This window comes from Periophthalmus magnuspinnatus, chromosome 20, assembly GCF_009829125.3.
Source record: "Periophthalmus magnuspinnatus isolate fPerMag1 chromosome 20, fPerMag1.2.pri, whole genome shotgun sequence".
Lineage (NCBI taxonomy): Eukaryota > Metazoa > Chordata > Actinopteri > Gobiiformes > Gobiidae > Periophthalmus > Periophthalmus magnuspinnatus.
Window position 1 is genome coordinate 10,963,479 of NC_047145.1, and position 21,597 is coordinate 10,985,075.

The following is a 21,597-nucleotide window of genomic DNA, read 5'->3' on the forward strand; positions in this document are numbered from 1 at the left end:
CAAATCATGGTAAATAAAGTAAAAAAAAATTCTATATAATTTCCATCTGCTGTATGCTTAGCCAGGGAAATGCATGACATTTACATTGTGCTGCTCTGTAATGTGATTTATAGAGGAAGGTAAGAGAGAGTTGTATCTTAAAACAAAAGGTCCGGTCAGAATGAAAAATACTGTAGGCTGTATCAAACTTTTGACAATAGGCAACTTTTACAATAGAGCTGAACTCCAAAAGTCTACTTTTTTAGATGCCAAAAACATTAATACTGCATTTTTACAAAAGGCAACCAATGAAATGTGGAGGTTTGATTTGAGTTTAAAAGGAACTATAAACAAAAAAGAGCATGTAGGACTGGCTAGATTTAAAGTTATGAGATTAAAGGAGCAGAGTGAGGCTTGTTTTGACCTCAAAGTCAATACAAACAAAGCCACCTGAAACAGGTTTGACTGCGGAGCATTCTAATATCACACCTTTACTCCGATGTAGGTTCAAGCCTACTTCATACAAAAATATTGGATTTTGAGGTTATGATTGGATATTCTTTATAACATATGCATCACAAAAATAATAGTACAGCAAGGGCAAATCCAGCAAGAAGGCTGTGGCCCCCGGGCCATAGTTCATGCACCCATGATCTTTAGTGTTCTGTTGAGCATTACTCAAGACCTGAAAGAGGTCAAACTGAAAGTTGCTCTTATAACTCCCTTGTCAAAAGTTGCGTCTGAAAGCAATATTCCAGGTCAAATTTCCCTTTTTTTTTTTTTGATGGATTTATGTGAACATTTTATCAACATGCTCATTTTTACACTTACACACAAATATGATTTCAAACATGTTCACCCTACACCCCTGACTCCTCACCAACACATCCAGACAATCCAGTCCCAATCATGTATTTTGCTGTTACACCGAGCAATAGAACAGGAGAGCTTCATGATAACTTCCATATAAAATACCATAAGGGCCCCTGGAGGTCCAAAGGGGTCACTTCATGAAAAATATCAAAATATTCCATTTTCAACCCAGAAGCTTAGGTTGACATGGTATTTCATGATATCACATTATATAATGTGTTTTTTTTATTACAGCAGGCTGAAAAATTGAGTTTATAATGGAAGTCAATGGGGCACCTTTGGTCTGAAGGGTACCAACCTAGGCTAAAATTCTAGCACAGAGATGAGATGAGTGAGGTGAGAGCTGAACGTGCTATTTTATTAAAAATAGCATTATTTAGAAAGTTTCACAGCTCTTAACTGCAACATAACTTATTTTAACTGAAAAGTTAGCAAAATATACACAAACAGTCCCCAAGGGTGTCAGAGGGTTAATAGCACCACAATGTGTCTGCTACACAGTTTGTCAAGTTTTCACAAATTTGTGACGTAACACACGGCTTCTTTGTGACAAAAATTTCTCTATATATGCATTTTTTATTATGTCGATTCAGTTCTTCTGATTCTTTTAGCAGCTTTTTGTCTTAGATTGTATTCTCGCTGTTCAAAATTTTCATATGAAAACGACTATATCTAAATGATCTTGTAGATCAAATAATGACCCCTTCTATTCCTGAATACACATTGTATTTCAAGGTGTGCTTCATTGTTGCCTCAGAAGTTCGCTACCGGTGCTGTAGTCTCTGTGTGGGTGAGCCTCTCCCATGCAGCCCACGGTCCGTTCCTCCCCGGCGGCTCGTGTCACTCATCCCCCGCGCCTCCACGGAATCATCCGATACATCACCGCAGCAACAGCACTGTGCCGACCGAGCACAGAGAGGCAGAGATCCATGGCCCCACCCACACTCATTGATCAGCGATCTGTAAGAAGAACCCGATCAATCACGGCTCTGCGCTCGCCACTGTCCCCGCTGTCAGGCCCAAATAGCCACGGCAAACAGACTGATGAGTGATATGACAAGCAGACGGGCCCCCAAATGTGTCTCGCTCCATTGATTTCCACTGGCCTCATAATAAGATCAGCAGATGTATGGGCCGCAGCGGAGGAAGCGTCAGCGTAGGGATGAATGAAAGACTGTGGGCTCCAGACTAGTGTTTATCTTGTGGTTCACCAGCTTTTAGTCCGACCCCAGCAGAAGTGAGGGGCGCCCGGGACCACAAGTCTGACGGCCTACCGTTGACAAACAGAAATGTGTTTGCGATGCCGTTTTGCATTTAGCCTCATAATTAAGGGAGTGAATGGCTAACGGTTGAACACTCAACCCACTGTGCCACCATTAACCCAAAGATCACCAGTTCAAACCTTAACTGTGAGTGTACAGTTGTTGTCTGTGGGAAAGCTTTCTCAAGTCACAACATCAAAAATCTGGAACAAATATCTTGCAAATTAATAACGGACTGGTTTATGTGGGGATCCCAACTGAAGAAGCCTCAAAGCTTCTTAAAGCCTTTTTTATCAATGAAACTTATATCCAGATTATGACACACTTCTGGTCAATATCGATATCATTACAGGGATGTGTATTACAATCAAATATTAATAGATAATAAATTGCTGAGTTATATACTTAACTTTCTGCTGTCTAATGCAACTACGCTAAAGCTACTGTGCTGTAAAAGTTATACATAAACCAATTGTGTTCTGAAATTCAGAGTATTGTGGACATAAAACTCCAATTCATTTTGTTTTTCTACATGATAAAACTATACATTTAGTAAACAACTACTACTAAACTAGACTCTTTTTTTAGGTGTATAAATGCATTGGGATGGGTATCGTATCATTGATGCCTATGCCAACAGGAATCTTTAATATTTAATTAAGTAACTAACTCCTACTTAATTAATACTAAAACCTTAATGCCTAACTCTTTAATTAGATAGTTATTAGCCTGAATCATTCTTAATAAATAATTTCTTCATTATGAATTAAGTCTTTGTTATTTTAATCAATCAAGCTAATCAAGCTGTGGCACTGTTCTATTTTGTTCTATTTAAAAAAAACAAAAAAGCGAAAATCCTATGAACATTGTTTCTGTTCTTAAATTTACTCCTTTTAAAATCATTTATACTGTTTCTGTTTTAGTATGAATGTGTAAATGTTTTTCATGATTTTTGCTGCAGTTTCACTTTGGCCCAAGACACCCTTGAAAAATAAATTTAGATCTCAATGGGTTTTTCCACCTAGAAAAGTAAACGTTAATAAATAAATAAACCAGCAAAAATACAGGATTTCAAGACCCACTCAGTACAAGTCCAATTGATTCACAAAATGCATTCATTCAAATGGCACATTATCTTTCACCAGCTTACCTCTACTCATTACTGCAACCATCCACTAACACCACATCGAAACCATGCAAACATCCTCACTGTCCCAAAAAATCAACACTTTAACGCAAATAAAACCCATGGAAAAGCCTTATTTACAAAGCTGCACGTTCCAGCGCGGATAATTTATCACCTGTATCATTTGCCCAGTAGAAGAATGACACAGTAGCTTACACACAACCACATGATAATTCACAGTGTGTTAACAAGCCCAACATTCATCGGAAGGGCTTTAGCCGGCAGCCGCAACGTTCCAGTATTACCACAGCAGCTCCTGTCAGATCGTCCTCAGGGATAAGAACCATCCAGAACAATCCATTTATCCACCGTCTTTTCTCCCATTTTTTTGCCTCGTCGCACTTCCACAGATTTACGGAACGCTGAAGTTGTACAGTATTTGGGTAATATGATTTACAGTGGCGGTAAATGTACATGCGCTGGCAGTATGTAAATAATACGGAGTGAAATTCATGAGCTGAAAAAATGCTAGCTAAACAGGAGAGGGAGCGCGCACAGACAAGAGGATGTATGGGAGGGTAAGGGCTAGAGTAGGTCACCGGAGGTTTTTGGGTCAATGCAAAGTTTGATCACAATTCGATATATGGACGAAATTTGATATTTAGAATCAATTGTAGACTGGCAAATTTATGTACTTTACAGAATAAGAAAGACATTACAATATGAACTAATAAAACCATGAATAATCCTAATAATATTAACTTTAAAATTATGTTTACATAGCAGAAATACTTAAGTCGATTTGATAAGTTGAGCATCTTACCAGGAGATATTTCCCATGTCATCCTTCTGAGAGACCTTCACGCACAGAGAAAAAAAATGTAATGTTTTGAATTGGCTAACCTCTGGATGGGCAAACTTATACTTTACTGTAACTAATTAGATTTTTATTGTAAAAATCTAGATATGTATTTTTTAGTGCTGCAGTGTTGCTGCTTGCTGATTAGCTGGAGCCCGCCTGTTCCTGGTCAGACTCTGCAGTATTTAAAACCTGGGAATCCACTCCATCGGTGACAGTTCATTTGAGACAGTATCGGACAAACTATGGGGGTCTATTTTTTCTCTGTGATTTTGCGCCTGAAGCTTTGTCATCTTGGACTTGGAGAAAGAACATTTTATTTTTCACTGTCTCCTGTGATTTTTTGTTTGTTAAAATAAAACTTTTGCATTTTGAATTCCTGGATCTGCAATTGGATTCTGTTTTAAAACATAATAGTTAGACCAGTCACACTGTTCCTCATTTGTCCAGAGTCCTCTCCTCCTCCACCCACACTCTTTTCTTTAGTCGCCCACGTACTGTTCAAGTTTAGCAGCTCTATTTGAAATCTGGTTATGGGTGGAGTTTAGGTGTTAAGTCCCACTTTAAACATTGTCAGGGCAGAGGCCTGTCTCACATCTGCAACACTATGTACATTCCAGTGCACTTAGATACACTGCCTGGCCAAAAAAAGTCGCCACCTGGATTTAACTTAGCAAATAGGTACAAGTTTATAGGTACGAGTCAGGTCTAGGTTCAGCAACAGTATGTGATCAAAGAAAGAGGTCAGCTGATTGCCTCAATATACTGAATGACCATCAATGGATTTCTTCTTCCCTGATGGCACAGACATATTCCAAGATGACAATACCAAGATTCATCAGGCTCAAATTGAGAAAGAGTGGTTCAGGGAGCATGAGACATCATTTTCATACATGGATTGTCCACCACAGAGTCCAGACCTTAACCCCATTGAGAATCTTCGGGATGTGCCGGAGAAGGCTTTGTGCAGTGGTCAGACTCTACCATCATCAATGTAAGATCTTGGTGAAAAATTAATGCAGCACTGGATGAAAAATAAATCTTGTGACATTGCAGAAGCTTATTGAAACAATGCCACAGTGAATGTGTGCCGTAATCAAAGCTAAAGGCGGTCCAACGAAATATTAAAGTGTGACCTTTTTTTTTGGTGGCGACTTTTTTTTGGCCAGGCAGTGTAAGTATCATTACTAAACATACCTTTACTCTCCTGTTGTTCCAGTCCAGCCCTGAGCTTCGCCTATCCCCCCACCCCTGTGGCCCTGCACGTCCACCAGCAGCTCATGAGCAGACAGCCGGGCATCGTGGGCTCCGCTTTCGGCCACAGCCCCCCTCTCATCCACCCCACCCCCGCTTTCGCCACGCAGCGCCCCGTACCAGGCATCCCACCACCGGGCCTGAGCGCCAGTGAACGCTCTGCCCTCTCCAACGACTCCTCTCAGGTGACTATGCTTTTATCATAGTTTTTGTCATATTTTTGCTGACTAAAACTGACTGACTGAGACAATGTCACAACATACTCAATATATTGCAATAATAATAAGGTTCTCTAACTGCACAAAAGTGCACTGCTTTAAATTTGTTTTTTGTTTTTTTTCATTAAAGAGGGGGCATTACACTTCTATGGCGTAACATTTAGATCACCATGTTACCTTTTGTTTTAAATGTGTATATATAGTATAATAATAGTTGTATTAGTAAAAAAAACAAAAGAAGCAAAAACTACATTGAATTTCTTGTCAAAATTAACACTGTGTAATAGATGTGCTTGTCGTGTGCCAGCCCCACCCAGCCAAAGTATACTAGTATATACAGGCAGGACCCCCCCCTCGGAGCGCCCCTCTCTTGGGACCTCGCTCCTACTCCTGTTGTCTTACTGTTTTTAGGCTGCCAATGACGTGCCTGCTGCAAACAACTAGGGGCTTGTTAGCATAGAATCCCAGCGCTGCCTCCATTAATCACAAGACAGGGAACAAGGATATAGTGAGCCAATATTGACATGGATAGATGGATCCAAAGGGGCTGGCGCGTCCCCTCCGCAACCCTAACTGTATGTGCGGGCCCACATTTGAAGTAAATATTCCGTGTTTATTACCAGTCCTCCAAGCTGGAACTCCTGATTTAAATTGTGCACTCGGAAATTGCCTCTTTCCTCTCCTGGATAAAAGGGATATTGCTTTGGGGCACAGCTTAAGTGCGTATGATAAAATATGAGTGCAAACATAGGCAAAATTTATATAGAAATATCAAAGTTTAAAATGTAACATGAAACTTTTCCTCCATACAGCAGAATGCAAAATAAATGAACACAATTGCACAAACTACACTACAAAGTTTCCCGGAGTGGCTGGTTTTCAAACTATTTCTTGTGCTACTCAGTCAGGGTCAGGCAAAATTGACTTTATGGAGCTTTCTACCATGTTATAATGTTTCCTCATCAAAAACATGCCTGAAGAGGTTTTATATGTTATCCATGCTTGTTTGAGTAATTTACTAGTACGATCCTATCCAATGCTCAGTCCACAAGCCTAGATCACCCAACTTCACCTGATGTGATGTGGAGCAGTTTCATTAGTGGAATGCACGCCGATTTTAACATGCTAGTGCTCTGAATAGGGAGTGCGGGAATCAAAGAGAGGGGAAACTTGAAAACAATGTTAATATGTTGTTTTCAACGTTAATATGTTGTTTTCAGGGAATATAGCAATTTCAAAACAATAAAAGGTAACATGGTGATCTAAATATGTGTTTGGTTCATAAGTTTACAACCTGTTTAGTCATGATTTAGTCCAGGTTTAGTCATGTTTTAAACCCTATTAGTTCAGTTTAGTCTACTTTGTCTAGTCCTGGTTGTAAGAAAATACTATATGAAGTGGTTTCTCAGTTCATCACAGATTTGGAGTATTTTCAATGTAGACTGGTAAATTATAAAAGTTGCAAAAAATATATTGAAATTATTCTTAAAAATTCTTTGCTAAAAATTCTCTGCCCATTCTTTTAAAGTTGAGGACAACCTCATATTGTCAAGTAATTTTTCCCCCTTAGGCCAGATTGAGTCCAGGCCACAGCCAGGTCACTCTGCCTTTGAATGGCTCATTGAATCGTTTCATAAGTGCATTTTAATTTCAGTAATTGGCCCTGCTAATGCAACACGGTGGATTGAATAGTTTTTCATTAGCACCCTAGAGCCTGCTTCACACATACAAGCATACAAAATCATTACATTTAACCATTGTTGTTTTCCCTAGCTGATTAGGGAAATGATCCAGCGACTTTTAAAAATACATGTATTTTTAATCAGGTTCAGAGATTAACTTATAAATACATGTGAAGGGAAGGAATAAGACTGGTTTCTTAAATCATAGTGGGACCAAAAAAGTAGTGGTTCTCCAACAACTGTATAGGTTGATATCGGTGTCAGTGCAGAGACTGAAAACAGCATTTATTACATACATACATACGACAAAACTGATCTAAATCAGTAGCTGTTATTTATCTCTCAAGTAACTACTGAACAACTTTGTAGAAATAAAAGATCAAACATTATAAGACTTTCTGGGCCGACTACAACAAGTAAATAGTCTTACTATTACTAGTCTTTATATGCCCAATCAGGATAATGGTTGAACTGATATTTGGAAGCCTCAGTATTGGATCGCTGCATTCGTAAAGAAATCCATTCTATCTACCAAAGAGAGGAGCTCATTCTGCTTTCTGACTGGATAATTAACTTGCAAATCAAACCTCAAAATGTATATATAAAAAAGGTAAAAGGTATATATATTCAAAGATATGCTATGTAACTTTTCCTCTACTCTGTCTGAGTTGTTAATTGCTAGGGCAACAGTGCAAAATTTATATCAAACTTATCTATCTTATGTTTATTCAGTTTCAGATATTTTATATATATATATATATTGTGAATAGAGTCAATTTTCCACTGATAGACCCAAAAGAGACCAAATATTTCCATGGAAACAAGCAGAAAATTCACACATAGTGAAAAATTTAAGAAAGATCTTTAATACCTACCAATAAATACGTATTTTTTGCATCATTGTCTATGTACGCTAGTGTATGAACGTGTCAAAGTACTATGATATGTTACACATTCAAGCCCATGGTGTTAGCAACGCGCTGTATATATGACCAAGTTATATACAGTGGACAATATTATGATGCAACGCCCTACACACTTTAACATCACTGTATTATTGCTTTATTTCCCGCAGACCAAACCAACCAGTGAATCGGCCGTGAGCAGCACCGGAGACCCCATGCACCACAAGCGCTCCAAACTCAAGCCTGAAGAGCAGCTGCCCAGCCCTGGCGTGCTCAGTGTCCAGGTGAGGCTGTCTGGTCCCATCAACACAGAGCAGAAAGGCTGTCTATTCAAGTTCTACACTCACAAAAACAAACCATATGAGTAAGCGCAGTGGTTTCCTTATCCCACGCGACCTCCCGAGTGAAACAGCCAGCCCATTGATTTTTGAAACACTAGGAAATTGTTTTTTAATCAGAAACATGTAAGTGACAGGAAAAATGAATGAACTGTGCTACAGAAATGTGTTTGTGTGTATGCTGTATGTATGTTTGAAAATAAAATACAAATTTTAATGAATGAATTTTTATGAATATTATATACTGGCTTATTATAATAAGAATACTATGTGTATAATAATTATATACACAAACTCACAAAATGACCAAATACCTCTGCCAAAGCTCTGGTCCTATCTCGCAGTGACAAAGGTAGGTAGACATGGACTGATAATATGGAACTTTAGGGGGGTGGAAAGAAACCATACTTCAGAATATTCTCCATAGAGATAGATGGGTTTTAACACCATACTGTGGAATATTATAGTCAAAGGGGCAATCTTTGAATTGGAAACAAGCAAGAGGAGGCCCTCCTCTAGGCCAAATATGAATCAGGTTTGTGGAAATGCAAGCCCACTCAGAGTAAGGATACATGTTTATGTTTTTTAATGCAATGAACACATTCATAATAAAATACATGCCTTTATTTTATCTATTTAGTCTATTTTAGGCACAAAAAAAAGTTACATTCTTGGGCTTTAAAGTTTTCCTACTTCTAAAGTAAAACTGTGCATTCTGAAAATAACAATACCCTTTTTCCCCCCCATTTACTGATTTTTCCAAAATCCCAAATTTCTGAAGCTCACTGCCAAGTACTACAATTTACTTACCCTACATTTAAGGCAATACAGTTTTCTTTTACTTTTCTATAAAATGCTTTTGCTTTTTCATCTTCTTCATGTAGGACCATCCTGATGGCATGACTCTGGTGAAGGAGGAAGGGGACAAGGACGAGAGCAAACAGGAGCCGGAGGTGGTCTACGAGACCAACTGTCACTGGGAGAACTGCTGTCGCGAGTTTGACACACAAGACCAGCTAGTCCAAGTGAGTCCATGCTACCAGATAACTAAGAATGGTCCCATATGGATTCAAAATTTATTTATTTATTTTTTTTGAGCTGATACCGATATCAAATACTCTTCTTGCTGTTGTGGTTGATAACTGATATTTTATAGTTTACATGCAGGACACATTGATGTTAAGTTCACAGATTTACTTCAAAACAAATGATATATTGCTGAAGAAATTTGTCGTAACGGTGCGGGTTAGGACCAAATTATGCGGACTCAGAGCAGGTTGACAATGTTTATTTACAAGGTTGTGAATCACAGTCTTAAATAGTTCATACGACACACACGAGGAAGCGGGAGGCAGGCAGGACGGACGGAGAGCGGGTCGGGAACGGGAAGCCGGGACCGGGAAGCCGGGACCGGAGTGAAGACGGGAGCGGGGACGAGACCAGGACAGACAGGGCCGGCGTAGTCCAAAGAGTGGGACCCAGGGTAAGAAGCAGGCAGGACACCGGAGACCCAGACAGGCAAGGCAGAGAGAGATGACTGTACCGGAGTGCAGAGGCAGGAGCGGGCGAGGGCAGGAATCTGGAAAAGTGGCAAAATCCAAAATGAGAGCAAGCAGGCGGGTAACAGGGATGCAAAAAACAGAGCTGGAACATTCACGTTTTACACGCAGATGGTCTGGCTCCGAGTGTAGTCTGCCGAGTCTTCTTATACACCACAGCAGGTGAGGGTGATTGCGCTGATGCGCTCCAGGTGCGTGCAGAAGGAGTCAGAGACTCCGCCCAGCTCCAGACAGACAGGTGAGGGAGGGGGAGAGAGAGTACAGGAGGGCAGCAACAAACAGGCATCATGACAAAATTATAGGCAATAAATGATAATACTGAAACAAATTTCTTCCACCAACACAATAAGCTTCAAGTAGGATTAGCAAAAAAATGTTAATGTACAATATTGATGAGCTTCAATAAAGAGGAATGGAACCCTCAACTGGCCCTCAACTGCTCTAGTCTTATGGCACTACAAAAAAACTCAAAGAAAATGTGCACGTGACATATGTTCCAGCTTTTATATATTGAATGATTATTTGATATAGTAATTATCATGACAGGCTTAAAATATAGGGTAATCTAATTTGTAGCATGATTGTGAGAACATACAATCATATTTTTAGCGAAACTGCTCTTCTATTTCCACTCTCAAAAAGACAAATCTGATACACTGTGAACAAACGTAGAAGTACACAAAATATCTGTACCAAATATCACCTAAATTATATTGTGAATACTGATATCTGTCAATATTACCGATATTGGAGCCCATGCAAAACCCATCCTTATAAATAACCTCTACCAGACCAAACCATGCCCCTATCTGGCCCGGCTGTGTCTGGGGCCTGTACTCTAGAGCCACTGGCAGTGACTGATACAGCAGCTGGATTCCTGATTGGATCCACACACTGCAGTAATGGGCTCAAAAGCTGGAGAGTAGCACGCGGCAGCTAACTGTGGTTTAAGCCTGCCTCCCAGAGCTAGCATGTGGGGCTAATGTTGTACAGCGGACTGGCCCTCCTCCTGTCTGTTATCACAAGTCTCACACCAGCACAAAGATGTATAGCCCTCATCATACAGAGCCCCGGGGTGCAGGCTAAAGCTAAATATTAATGACATTATGGCCGTGTCACCTCTACTGTGGTTAAATACGCTATTGCTAATAGTTACGTACTCTCTGTGGATCATGAATGGCTTGTTTTGCGTGTGACCTAATACTTGAAGTTGACAAAGTATAGTAAAATACCCCCTTTCATTCATTTCATTCATCAGGCAGTAAACTAGCTGAAACAAAAAAAGCATGTATTTGATTTTGTGAACTTTCTTCCAGAGCAATATGAATAATTGCAACTATCAAAATTAAAAAAAGTCTGGAAGTGTGTATTTAGATGGTATTAGTTGTAGTTTAGTAATTACTTGTTTGGTCTTTTGGTCTTTCAACTATTAATGCTTTAGGACAAGTTAAAAGTTTCACCATGAACGGAATTCCATTCACAGAATCTTTTCCATGAATGCAAATCTAATGACAATATAATACAGTTGTGATTACTGTTGTTTCATGTTTCATTCCCATTGTCTAATACAGGGGTGGGCAAACTTTTCGACTCACGGGCCACAGCGGGATCTAAAATTTGTATATATTACAGTAGAAATTGGGCCTGTAACATGTAGCAAACCATGAAAACGCAAGACTTATTATACAAATTGTTTTCCAAATGCATTCATATATTTTCTTTTTTGTTTTTCCTTGCCGAGAAGGAGGGTCTAAAGACAGAGGATGTTCTGGGACACTTCTCCATTTGCTTGTTTTCTGTTGATTAATTTGCTTGTTTGTTTCTCTTTCACTGTTGATTTTCTAGCTTTTTGTTGGTTAAATTAATTCTCATGTTCAGCCCTAAGAGGCGACTGCTGTTGTGATTTTGGGCTTTTGTTTTTTGGGTGTTAGATAAATACAGCAGAAAAACTTTTAACAAGGTTTCCACTTATTTTAGTATAATTTAGTCACGTTCGGTGGGCCGGATTAATAAGCTCAAAGGGCCGTGTGTGGCCCCTGAGCCGTAGTTTGCCCATGTCTGGTCTAATACAATAGCATTCATAAAAAATGTGACTAATATAAAAATATAAAAATCTATCTTTCCGAATGATGAAGTAAAATTAATGTAACATAAACAGCCAAATAAAAATCACTTCACATTTAGATTCACTTTTTGAAAATATTAGACTGAATTGAAATAACAAAATTTTGCCTCTAAAATTGGCTAATTCGAAACGTGTTGGTCGCAAAAACATTGTCCTGATGATTACCGTTGAAACCGTCTCTACATTGAACCACCCCTGGTTAAAAGAGGGAATATACCGTCTTCTTGTTTATGATTATTATAATTATTTAGTTTTTGTGATCATATTGTGACCTGAATAGTTATTATAATCTTGACACCCCTACTACTAGTTATTTTGTGTTCTTTTGACTTTGCTGATTTGTGTCACACATAAATTTATATTTTTATCACAACTTTCTCCAAATGCTATCATAACCTTGAACTGTCAACTGATTTTATCAATTGTCCAATAATAACAACACCTAAAAATACAAGTACGTCAATTCACTAATATCACACTTACCACAACTTACTCTCAAATGTTCTATTAACCTGCTGTGGGTAGACTTGGACTTAAAAAACACACTTATATGTTTATATGATCCCAACAATAGGGTCAAATCTAACCTATCGTGCACTGGGTTTGGCGTGCACGTGAAACAGCCATCAGTGCACATCTGATAAAACTCCTCACAGCTGTCTGCTCAGCGCCCTGACATGGCAATCCTCCGCTGCGGTGGTAACCCCTATCTATAATTGATATCCTGTGCTCGGAATGGGCTGCCTCCCGCGTTTGAAGGGCTCGGCTCAAAGGTTGAAGATCTTGACAACTTCCTGGTCCTGTTTCTGGCAGCGGGATGGTGTAGCAGTGGAGGGAGAGGGCTGTTTGAGGAAGAGAAAGGCATGGAAGTCACACCAGGTGGCCGAGCTAACTAGACAATGTCCATTCTAACATATATAGTATCTTATAGGGATGGAGCAATGTTGGCAATATGGGAAGTCTTATAATTATTAGTGTACAGTTGATGGAATTGTAAGGTTCATGTTATGAAATTCATTGGTGTTCTTAAGAAAATCAATCATCAGATCATCCTTGTTATTTCATTATTATAACTTTTTGAGAGAATATTTTTGAGAAACAATGCAATGTTTTCATTTGGACAAAAAAGATATTGAGAGGTGTGTAATACGGTATTGAAAGGTGGAAATCATTCATTTTCCTAGTTTTGCTTTACCCTTCAACTGCTAAAATAAGAAAGAAAAATATCCAAATGGTTATTGTGAAATGGAGAAAGAGTGTAGAGACATTCAGTGATAACCCGGTGGAGATTCCACAACACCAAGATGTACATATGTGCAAGGTCTCAACCAGTCTGCGTAATTATTTTTAATTTGTCTATTATTACTATTGGGCTAAGACATTAAATGTCCTGTACCTGATTTTTCCCCATGGATCTGGGCAAAAATATTCCAGTAAAGATATTTTGTATAAGCAGCTCTCAAAGTTAAAATAAGTCTGCTGTGTGTGTGTAATTTTGAAGCATTATATTGTCCGATTATCAGGCAAACTCTGCCCCACTCCACGCTGCTGTGAAAAGCTCTAACAAACTAATCAAGGTGAGTAATTAGGATGCAAGTAGATTTATGTTGTCATACAGTGAGTTCTTGGGTCTAGTCACTACAAATGATCAGATTCAACATTTATGAATTTACCTTTTGGATCATGGCAAAGTGCAATGTAATTAATAGGGAGCATGACATCATCACATATTAGAATCTGAAAACCACCAATACCGTAAGTTTTGGATCTCTTGACTTCCCTTACTCCTTCTCTTCTAACCTCCAACTGCTCCACAAAATCCCCATTACGCTCCACTTCCCTATCTCCAAATTGTTTCTGCAGTTTGTCGCCACTCGCAGATATTGCATTTTCCTTCTCATTTGCACATGCAGATATGGCAGGGAGATGCCAGTAGAGTCTCTGTGCTCTAATTCTACGACGCAAAAGGGGAATCGCTCTTATCAGGCCTGGCCCCACCCCCCTGTAATGGGATAAGTACAGTATTTGGACCACAGTGGCTCGTTGGGGGGTTGGGGGCCCTTATATGGGGGTGGTATTTGAGAACAGGGGGGAAGGGGGTGCTCTATTGTTTGCTTATATGTCCATATAAGCAAACAATAGAGCACCCCCTTCCCCTGTTCTGAAATGGCTTTGGGGAAAACAAAATGCGATTGTTGTTAGAGCCAGTTGGCCGGTGTTTTTTTTTTTTTTTTTTGCCATGTGAGTTAAGGTAGGGAAATGTAGGTCCCATTATGGATAACAAGATGCTTTATGTACTATTTTTTGACCAATCATAAGTTATAGGAAATACTACTCTACTTTTAACCTTCTGTTACAATTCCTTAGAATAGTACATTTTATTAGCTCAATGTCACAATTAAATAAAACTTAGAGGGATTTTAACTACAAACAAATTCTTGATTTTATAGTTTTGAACACCTTGTGATTTTGCAAGTTCTCCCACTTAGAAATCATGGAGGGGTCTGAAATTTTCATCTTAGGTGCATGTCCACAGTAAGAGACATAATCTAAATCACATTGTATGATTTTTTAAATAATTTATTTGTATGTTACTGCTGCAAATAAGTATTTGTCTATCAGCTAGAATTCTGACCTGTTAGTCCATCTTTAAAAAGTCCACCTCCACTCCACTTATTATCCTAAATTAGAAGCACCTGGTCGTTAGCTGCATAAAGACACCTGTCCACCCCATACAATCAGTAAGACTCCAACTACTAACATGGCCAAGACCAAAGAACTTATATATATATATATATATATATATATATATATATATATATATATATATATATATATATATATATATATATTATATATATAAAATTGCATTGTGTTGTAAATCAACTAATCCAGAAGCTACAGGACCACCTTTTTTCATCCAATCAGGTACATTGGGATAGAGTGAGGCAGTTGGTTTCCCATAATTTTTATTAACAGACACTTGATTCACCATCAAAACAAATAAAATTTTAAGTAGGCTGAGAACTATATGAACAACCACATTACACAGTGTTGCAATAGTTAGCTGGCAGAAAGGGCTAAGTGGGCGGGGATAAACGTCTTCCTGACTCATGGTTTGAAATCAGGGAAGTCAGGTACAGGCCCTTTAAAGTAGCGTTACAGGTGCCTTTTGGGAACTCGCAAAACCTTTGCATATAGAAATACCTTATCCTATATAATTTCTTTTTGGATTGTTTTGGTTTTATGTCCATCATATAACCAAAGTATTTCTGTTAAGTTGCCTCTTAAAGAACTAGCTTGTTCTTTTAACATATTCATCAGCAGAGTTTTAAGCAGCGGGAGCCTCTCTTACATCTTTATTTGCGGTTGGCCTAATTTCCAGATTAAGCCTTCACGCCACCCTCATTGCTCCTCACCTTGTTCTTGGTGCATATTTTTACCCTCTCCCCTCTTTCACACCGTGACACACCAACGCGCGCTCCTTTATCGCTTGCGTTTAAGCTCTCTCCATGCCGGCGATAAGATAAACATCGCATCGACGTAATTTAGCGCACTTATCTGGCCTACGCAGTCAGCAAAAGCAAAGCGGGTGTCAGTTTTGCTCCTAAACTATTTATTTCATTCATTACGTTTCAACTCTCCACACAGAGTCGTGTTTGGTTACTTGTGCTGGTTTCCCTCCCTTCGCCCGCCCGTCTTCTCAAAGGAAAGACTTTTTTAAGATAAGACTAACGCTAACTCGCTAGCTTTAATGTCGCTCTTGAAGTGGTGTTGCTTGTGGCTAAAGATGCTAACTCTACACGCCTGTTTAATCTAGCGGTCTTTTATGTACAAACCTACAAGAATGCATGTTTGCTCAAAAGTAAAAAAAAATATGAAGGTATACAATGTCAGTACTCTCCATACTCTTTACTCCCATTTCATACTGTTTCCTGTCCAAAAAAATGTAAATATTAATAAAAAATGTCTCTATACTGTGAAGCTATTTGAGGAGACCGACTTTTAAGTTGTCCAAAAATTTGATTATCAATAACATATCTGACCTCACCAAGATCTAGGAACTGTGTGTGCTAGATCTTGGTGATAACAGCTCTGGGGGAGGGCAGGGAAGGGCGAGCAGGGGGGAGTTTGGGTGAGGTACCAGGTGAGGGCCGAGGAGATAGAGTAGGGGGAAGTTTGGGTGAGGGACGAGGGGTGGATAGGTGAGTAAGAGTTGAGCATAGTTGATGCCAGAACTCTTGATCGCACTATATTAGGTGTGAGGGGAGCCATCTTAATTCCCGATCTGATGAGCCTTTCTAAGTGGTTGGGAAGGGCCATGGGTGAAGGTGTGGAGGAAAAGGAGACTGGGGAGTCCCTAGAGGGAGTAGATGTAGCAAAAGGGGAGGAGATGATGGGTGTGCTGCTGGGAGTGAAACATTTGTTGGGGCTGTCACAGACAGGTTTAAGGCCTATGACGAGTGCCCTGGGGGGAGTGACGCAGGACATGCATCCTTTACTTGGGAAAGTAAGAGGGAGATGATTGTGGTGCTGGTGATGACTCCTTCGCTGGGGGAGATGGTTGTGCCACAGGAGTAGTAGTAGCATAAGTAAGTAATATAAACTAATTTAGTACAGAGAATGACACTTCTATCCCATCTGAAACACAGCATTAGAATAATATTAACTTAAAATCTTTTTTTTATTTCTAATAAAGCAACTTGCAGCAATACATATTTTAAAATACATCATTCCATGCCATCCCCCTCCCATCCCTGGTACAGTGGAGCCTCCTACTCTCAGGCCTTATGGTAGCCAGCCACATATTGTTTTGTATGACTAACTGTGTGGCCATCGTGTGTGTGTTCTCCACCCTCCACAGTGCACTTGTGTCCTGTAGATGGCGCTGTTCTGTGATTGTTCTCCCTGTGCTCAGCCTCCCCAGTGTTACAGGGAGATTACGGAGGGAGCAGTCTGGAGGCGGCCCCCCTCCTTGGCCCCCGGCGCGGCCCTTTAATTGGTAAAATGCAGATTTTTTTTGATCAGGAGAAGGATTAGGCCCTTATCTGTCTGGAGTATCTTACAGAGAGATGAAAAGAGAGCGCTGCATTACACATGCCAATTCCAGCTCCCTGCCCCCTTCTCCTCACTCCCTCCTCCCACTCTCCTCTCTTACTTCGTCCTCTGCTTGGGCTGCGCGACATATCACCAAAATATCAGTACCGCAATATTGGCTTGTTATTGTAAGAAAAAAAAATATCTATTGCGACAATTCAAATTTCTCCAATTTCTATAAATATTAACTGCACATAACATATTTAGATCACCATGTTACCTTTTATCGTTTTGAAAATGCTATAATTGCTGAAAACAATGTATTAATATGTTATGTTATAAGTTTCATTTCAGTTTTTGATGCTTGGAGTCTCCTCTCCTTTTGCTCTCGGCATTTGTGAAGTTGTTGTGTACAGTTTTGAATCATGCTTTTGTTGTGCAGGAGCATGGGTGATATAGATTTGTGGGCTGAGCATTGGACAGAATTGGGCCCGGGAGAGATTGCTAAATTACTGAAACATGCTTGGATAACATCTAAAACCTCTTCAGGCATATTTTGATGAGGGAACAACATTATAACATCGTAGATTTTGTATAATACCCCTCTACTTACTTCGTTCTCCAATATTTTTTAATAATATTTTTTTTATTTTCTCTTGAAGCTTTTTTTTTTTCATGATTTTCTTTATTTGAGGAAAAACATTCTTGCTGTGAGCGGTGTTGCCTCTCCACTGATCTGACCACATGGCATGAATCTATTGAGACATGTTTAATGCCATGTGGAACATTGTACCCAAAGCAATAATCCCTTGAAATAAACTTTTGCCCTGTTTTGGATTTGGTATCGTGTTTTTATTTTGACATATGATTGACTAGTAAATTAGGACATGTTATTTGCTTTAACTTAACTGCACCTATTATGAAAACTATTGCCCTAATATCGTTTTTATCGTTATCATAATCATAATCCAAATCTTAGTTATTGAATATCACATCTTTTCCTCATATGGAGCAGCCCCATCCTCTGCCTTTACTGCTTCCTTGCTTCTCTCGGCACAAAGCGTCTGACATCACAAAAGAGCGTATGATTTATTAGGCCGTGTTTGATAAAGCTAAACGGTGTAGCGGGGCCCACAGCTTAGTGAAATTGCCTTGTAAACAGCCCCCTCTTCTCATGCACGCTCGGATTCTAATGCATGAGGCCGTGTCCCGGAGAGCCTTTGATAAGGAGACGCGCAGATGGATCCCAAAGTGGCTAAACGGCTTGGAAATAGCTGAACAAATGACTGCTGCATATTACGCTAGTGTGCGACGTGTACGACTAAGAGGAGGATCATTATTTAACACAAACCAAGTGTAAAAGTGCGCTAAGGCAGTAAGGGTCTTGTCAGTGGTATAAAAAGTACTCAGGTTTCTTGTAAAATAAAAGTACAGATACAGAGTCAAACAAAATTACTCTAGTAAACATAGCACGTAAAAAATCAAGTAGTCTTTTACAATGTATTGTAACTAACCAAGAGTCAAATGCTGTGACATTGATAAAAAAATGTGCAAATCTTTGGTCATCAGAACCAACTGAATCAATTTCCTTGTCTTCCTGGACATTTTTATTTATATATTTTTGTTTTCTTTAACTCAATTGCTGAGCTGCCGCAGTGCTGCGCCCAGAGACCCATCTCCAGATCTTGAGCAAGGCTTAGTCAGCACGACCTTAGCTGGACGATTTTACCTATGGAGCATGTTGGTCGAGTTTGGTCAACTTACTTTTAAGCCCAGTTTAAAATTTTTGTGGAGAAGAAAATACATGTCTGTGCAGTCCCTCAGTCGGCCAGGTCTGATCCATAGTAAAAGCCAAAGTTAAAGTTTGACCAGTTGACAGATTTAACTTAGGCAACTTAGGCTTTTACTACATTAGAAAGTACAGATATCTGCTCATAAATGTAGCAATTAAGTCACTGTAGCCAAGTAGCTGGCTAGCACTCATGTCTCACAGCAAGAAGTTTCTGGGTTCAATTCCCATGTTTGAGCCGAGCCTTTCTGAGTGGAGTTGGCATGTTTTTCCCTGTGCCTGTGTAGGTTTACTCCAGGCACTGTGGTTTCCCCCATCAACAAAAACATATAGGTAAAATCTTCCAGAGAAGGTAGACCTGATCAAGCTCAAAATCTGGAGATGGGTCTCTGCGCACCACACTGAGGCCCCCCTCAGGTTGCCCCAGATGCTTTGAAGGATGTGTCAAACGCAGGGGACAACTTTGTCAAAATGTAGTTTAACTTGACCTTAAAAATAAAACATCTCCACTGTAAAATGTACTTAAGTACTCTTGCTAAGCACACTACTTTCACTTTTACTTTGCTCTCCTGGGTCTTACACCTGTGTGTCTGCCCTGTCTGTGTCCCCTTTACATCGCCCCTCTCCTAGATCCATCTTGGTGGCGTTTACAGTTGTTGGCGATAAGCTGGCAGCAGAAGATGAATGCGTCGCTTGGGCTATCAGCACCTGTTTGTCCATTTAGCTGAGCGTCGGGCCTGTCTGCTCAGCATGGAGATTATTGATTCCATAAGAAGTGCCATTAGATCATGTGGTTAGGTGTGTCTGCGGCCCCTCTCTCTTTGCTGTCCCTGCTCAGTGCAGCCTCATGCATCACGGTCGGCCTCCTCCCTCATCTGTACAAATACTCTATGTGTGAGTGTGTGGACACGTATTTATCACATTCTGGGGACTCAAATCTTTATACACTCTCAGATTCCCTCATGGTGGATAAATATCAGGTCCACATAACATAAATTAGGGTTACATTGATAAATCTGAATAATTGTGACTAATGAACTGTTGAAATAACCAGAATTGTATTTTAATCTGGATTTAGACTTTAAAGCACATTACAAAAACAGCATTATTATGTCAAAATGGCAAAACAACCAAAAAAAAAATCAGCATTTTACCAATAATACACATTAATAGTATATTTTCTAATATCTAAAAGTCTTCAGTAACAGTTCAGAAAAAAAATCTATTATCTCTGTAAAAATGTACTTTTTGAAAACAGTTAAAGAGTCAAATATTGATGTATTGATATCTGGATTAAGAATTTTGCTAATTTACACTCTAAAGTGAATCAAAAAATATAGCATTATTACATCAAAATGGCAAAATGAAACAAAAACCTGCATTTCACCAAAAATACACTTTATTTGCAATTATTGTAATATCTGAATGTTTTCAGTTACCATATTTCAACATTTATGTGGTAAAAAATCTGTTATGGTTAAAATCAGTCTCCAGGAAATACGTAAATGTAAGTTAATGTAATGTCCCCATGAAGCATGGAAACTTTACATGTCTGTGTGTGCCAGCCAGTAGCGCTCTGGTCATGCGCTCGCCCATCGCTCTCACCCCGCGGGATATCGAACAACCCTCACATGCCACAGGGATTCCCTCACGGAGACAGAGAAAGAGGGAGACAGAGAGAGAGAGAGAGAGAGAGACAACGGGAGAAGAGGACAGAGAGAAAAAGAGACAGAGATGAGAGCGAGGAGAAAGAGAGGGAGTTAGAAAGAGAAAGAAACAAAAGAGGGTGGGAAAGAGAGGGGACGCGAGAGAGAGGGGGAGAGAGGAGCAGTCTCTCAGCGAGGTGGGCAGGAGATCAATCTAAGCAAACTTCAGTGGCGTCCACGCGCTGCTCTCTCCAATCATTTCCTCTAGAATGAGTCTTGTTTTGTCAGTAGAAAATTAAAAAGTGTCAGTGAGAGTGATGGAGGTCCTGTGCAGTGGATACATTAGTGTGGACTGGTCTCTGCTCTTTGGCTTTTACACCACAGCGCTGACACAGGAGCAGCCAGTCATCTGCATACTCTAGACTGTAACATCTTAAAACAAATAAATATACAGCTTTAATTATTCTCTGTTGATGGAAAGGGGAAGTTGGCATTTACAATCTTTTGTGATTATAGATTTTAGAAGAAACAAAATAAACCTTTATCTAATTTCATTTCAATTCTCATTTCAACTTCATTTTAAATACCTGTTTATTTTTAAAATGTAATATAATTTCTGTTTCTGGGGTTGCGAGGCCTCAGTTGTAATTAAAGAAAAAAATAGATCATATCAATCAAAAAATAATAATTCCCCCATATTGTCAAATAAATTACAATTTAATGATATTTTGACATTTTGCGTACATTGTCCCATTTATTTATTTATTTATCTTTTCATTTGAATCTGAAACAAAGATTACTCTGGAAGCAACACTATAATTTAGTTGGAGAAAAATTTTAGTTGTTTAATTTTAAAATAATTTTTATTGACATCATGGCAAAAAAAAAAGTGAAAGAAAGTACTATTTAATTCAAGAGAAGAGGTGCTATTTCAAACCTCCATAA

The 21,597-nt window shown here is 39.3% G+C and overlaps 1 protein-coding gene across 1 annotated transcript in view; it reads left to right on the forward strand.

Moving 5' to 3' along the window:
• The window catches only part of gli3 (GLI family zinc finger 3), a 132,347-nt gene that overhangs the window by 103,311 nt on the left and 7,439 nt on the right, over nucleotides 1-21,597 (forward strand). The window contains exons 8-10 of the mRNA XM_033985981.2: nucleotides 5,319-5,538; nucleotides 8,329-8,442; nucleotides 9,381-9,521. Of these exons, the coding sequence (XP_033841872.1) occupies nucleotides 5,319-5,538; nucleotides 8,329-8,442; nucleotides 9,381-9,521 (475 nt within the window). The remainder of the gene's footprint in view (nucleotides 1-5,318; nucleotides 5,539-8,328; nucleotides 8,443-9,380; nucleotides 9,522-21,597) is intronic.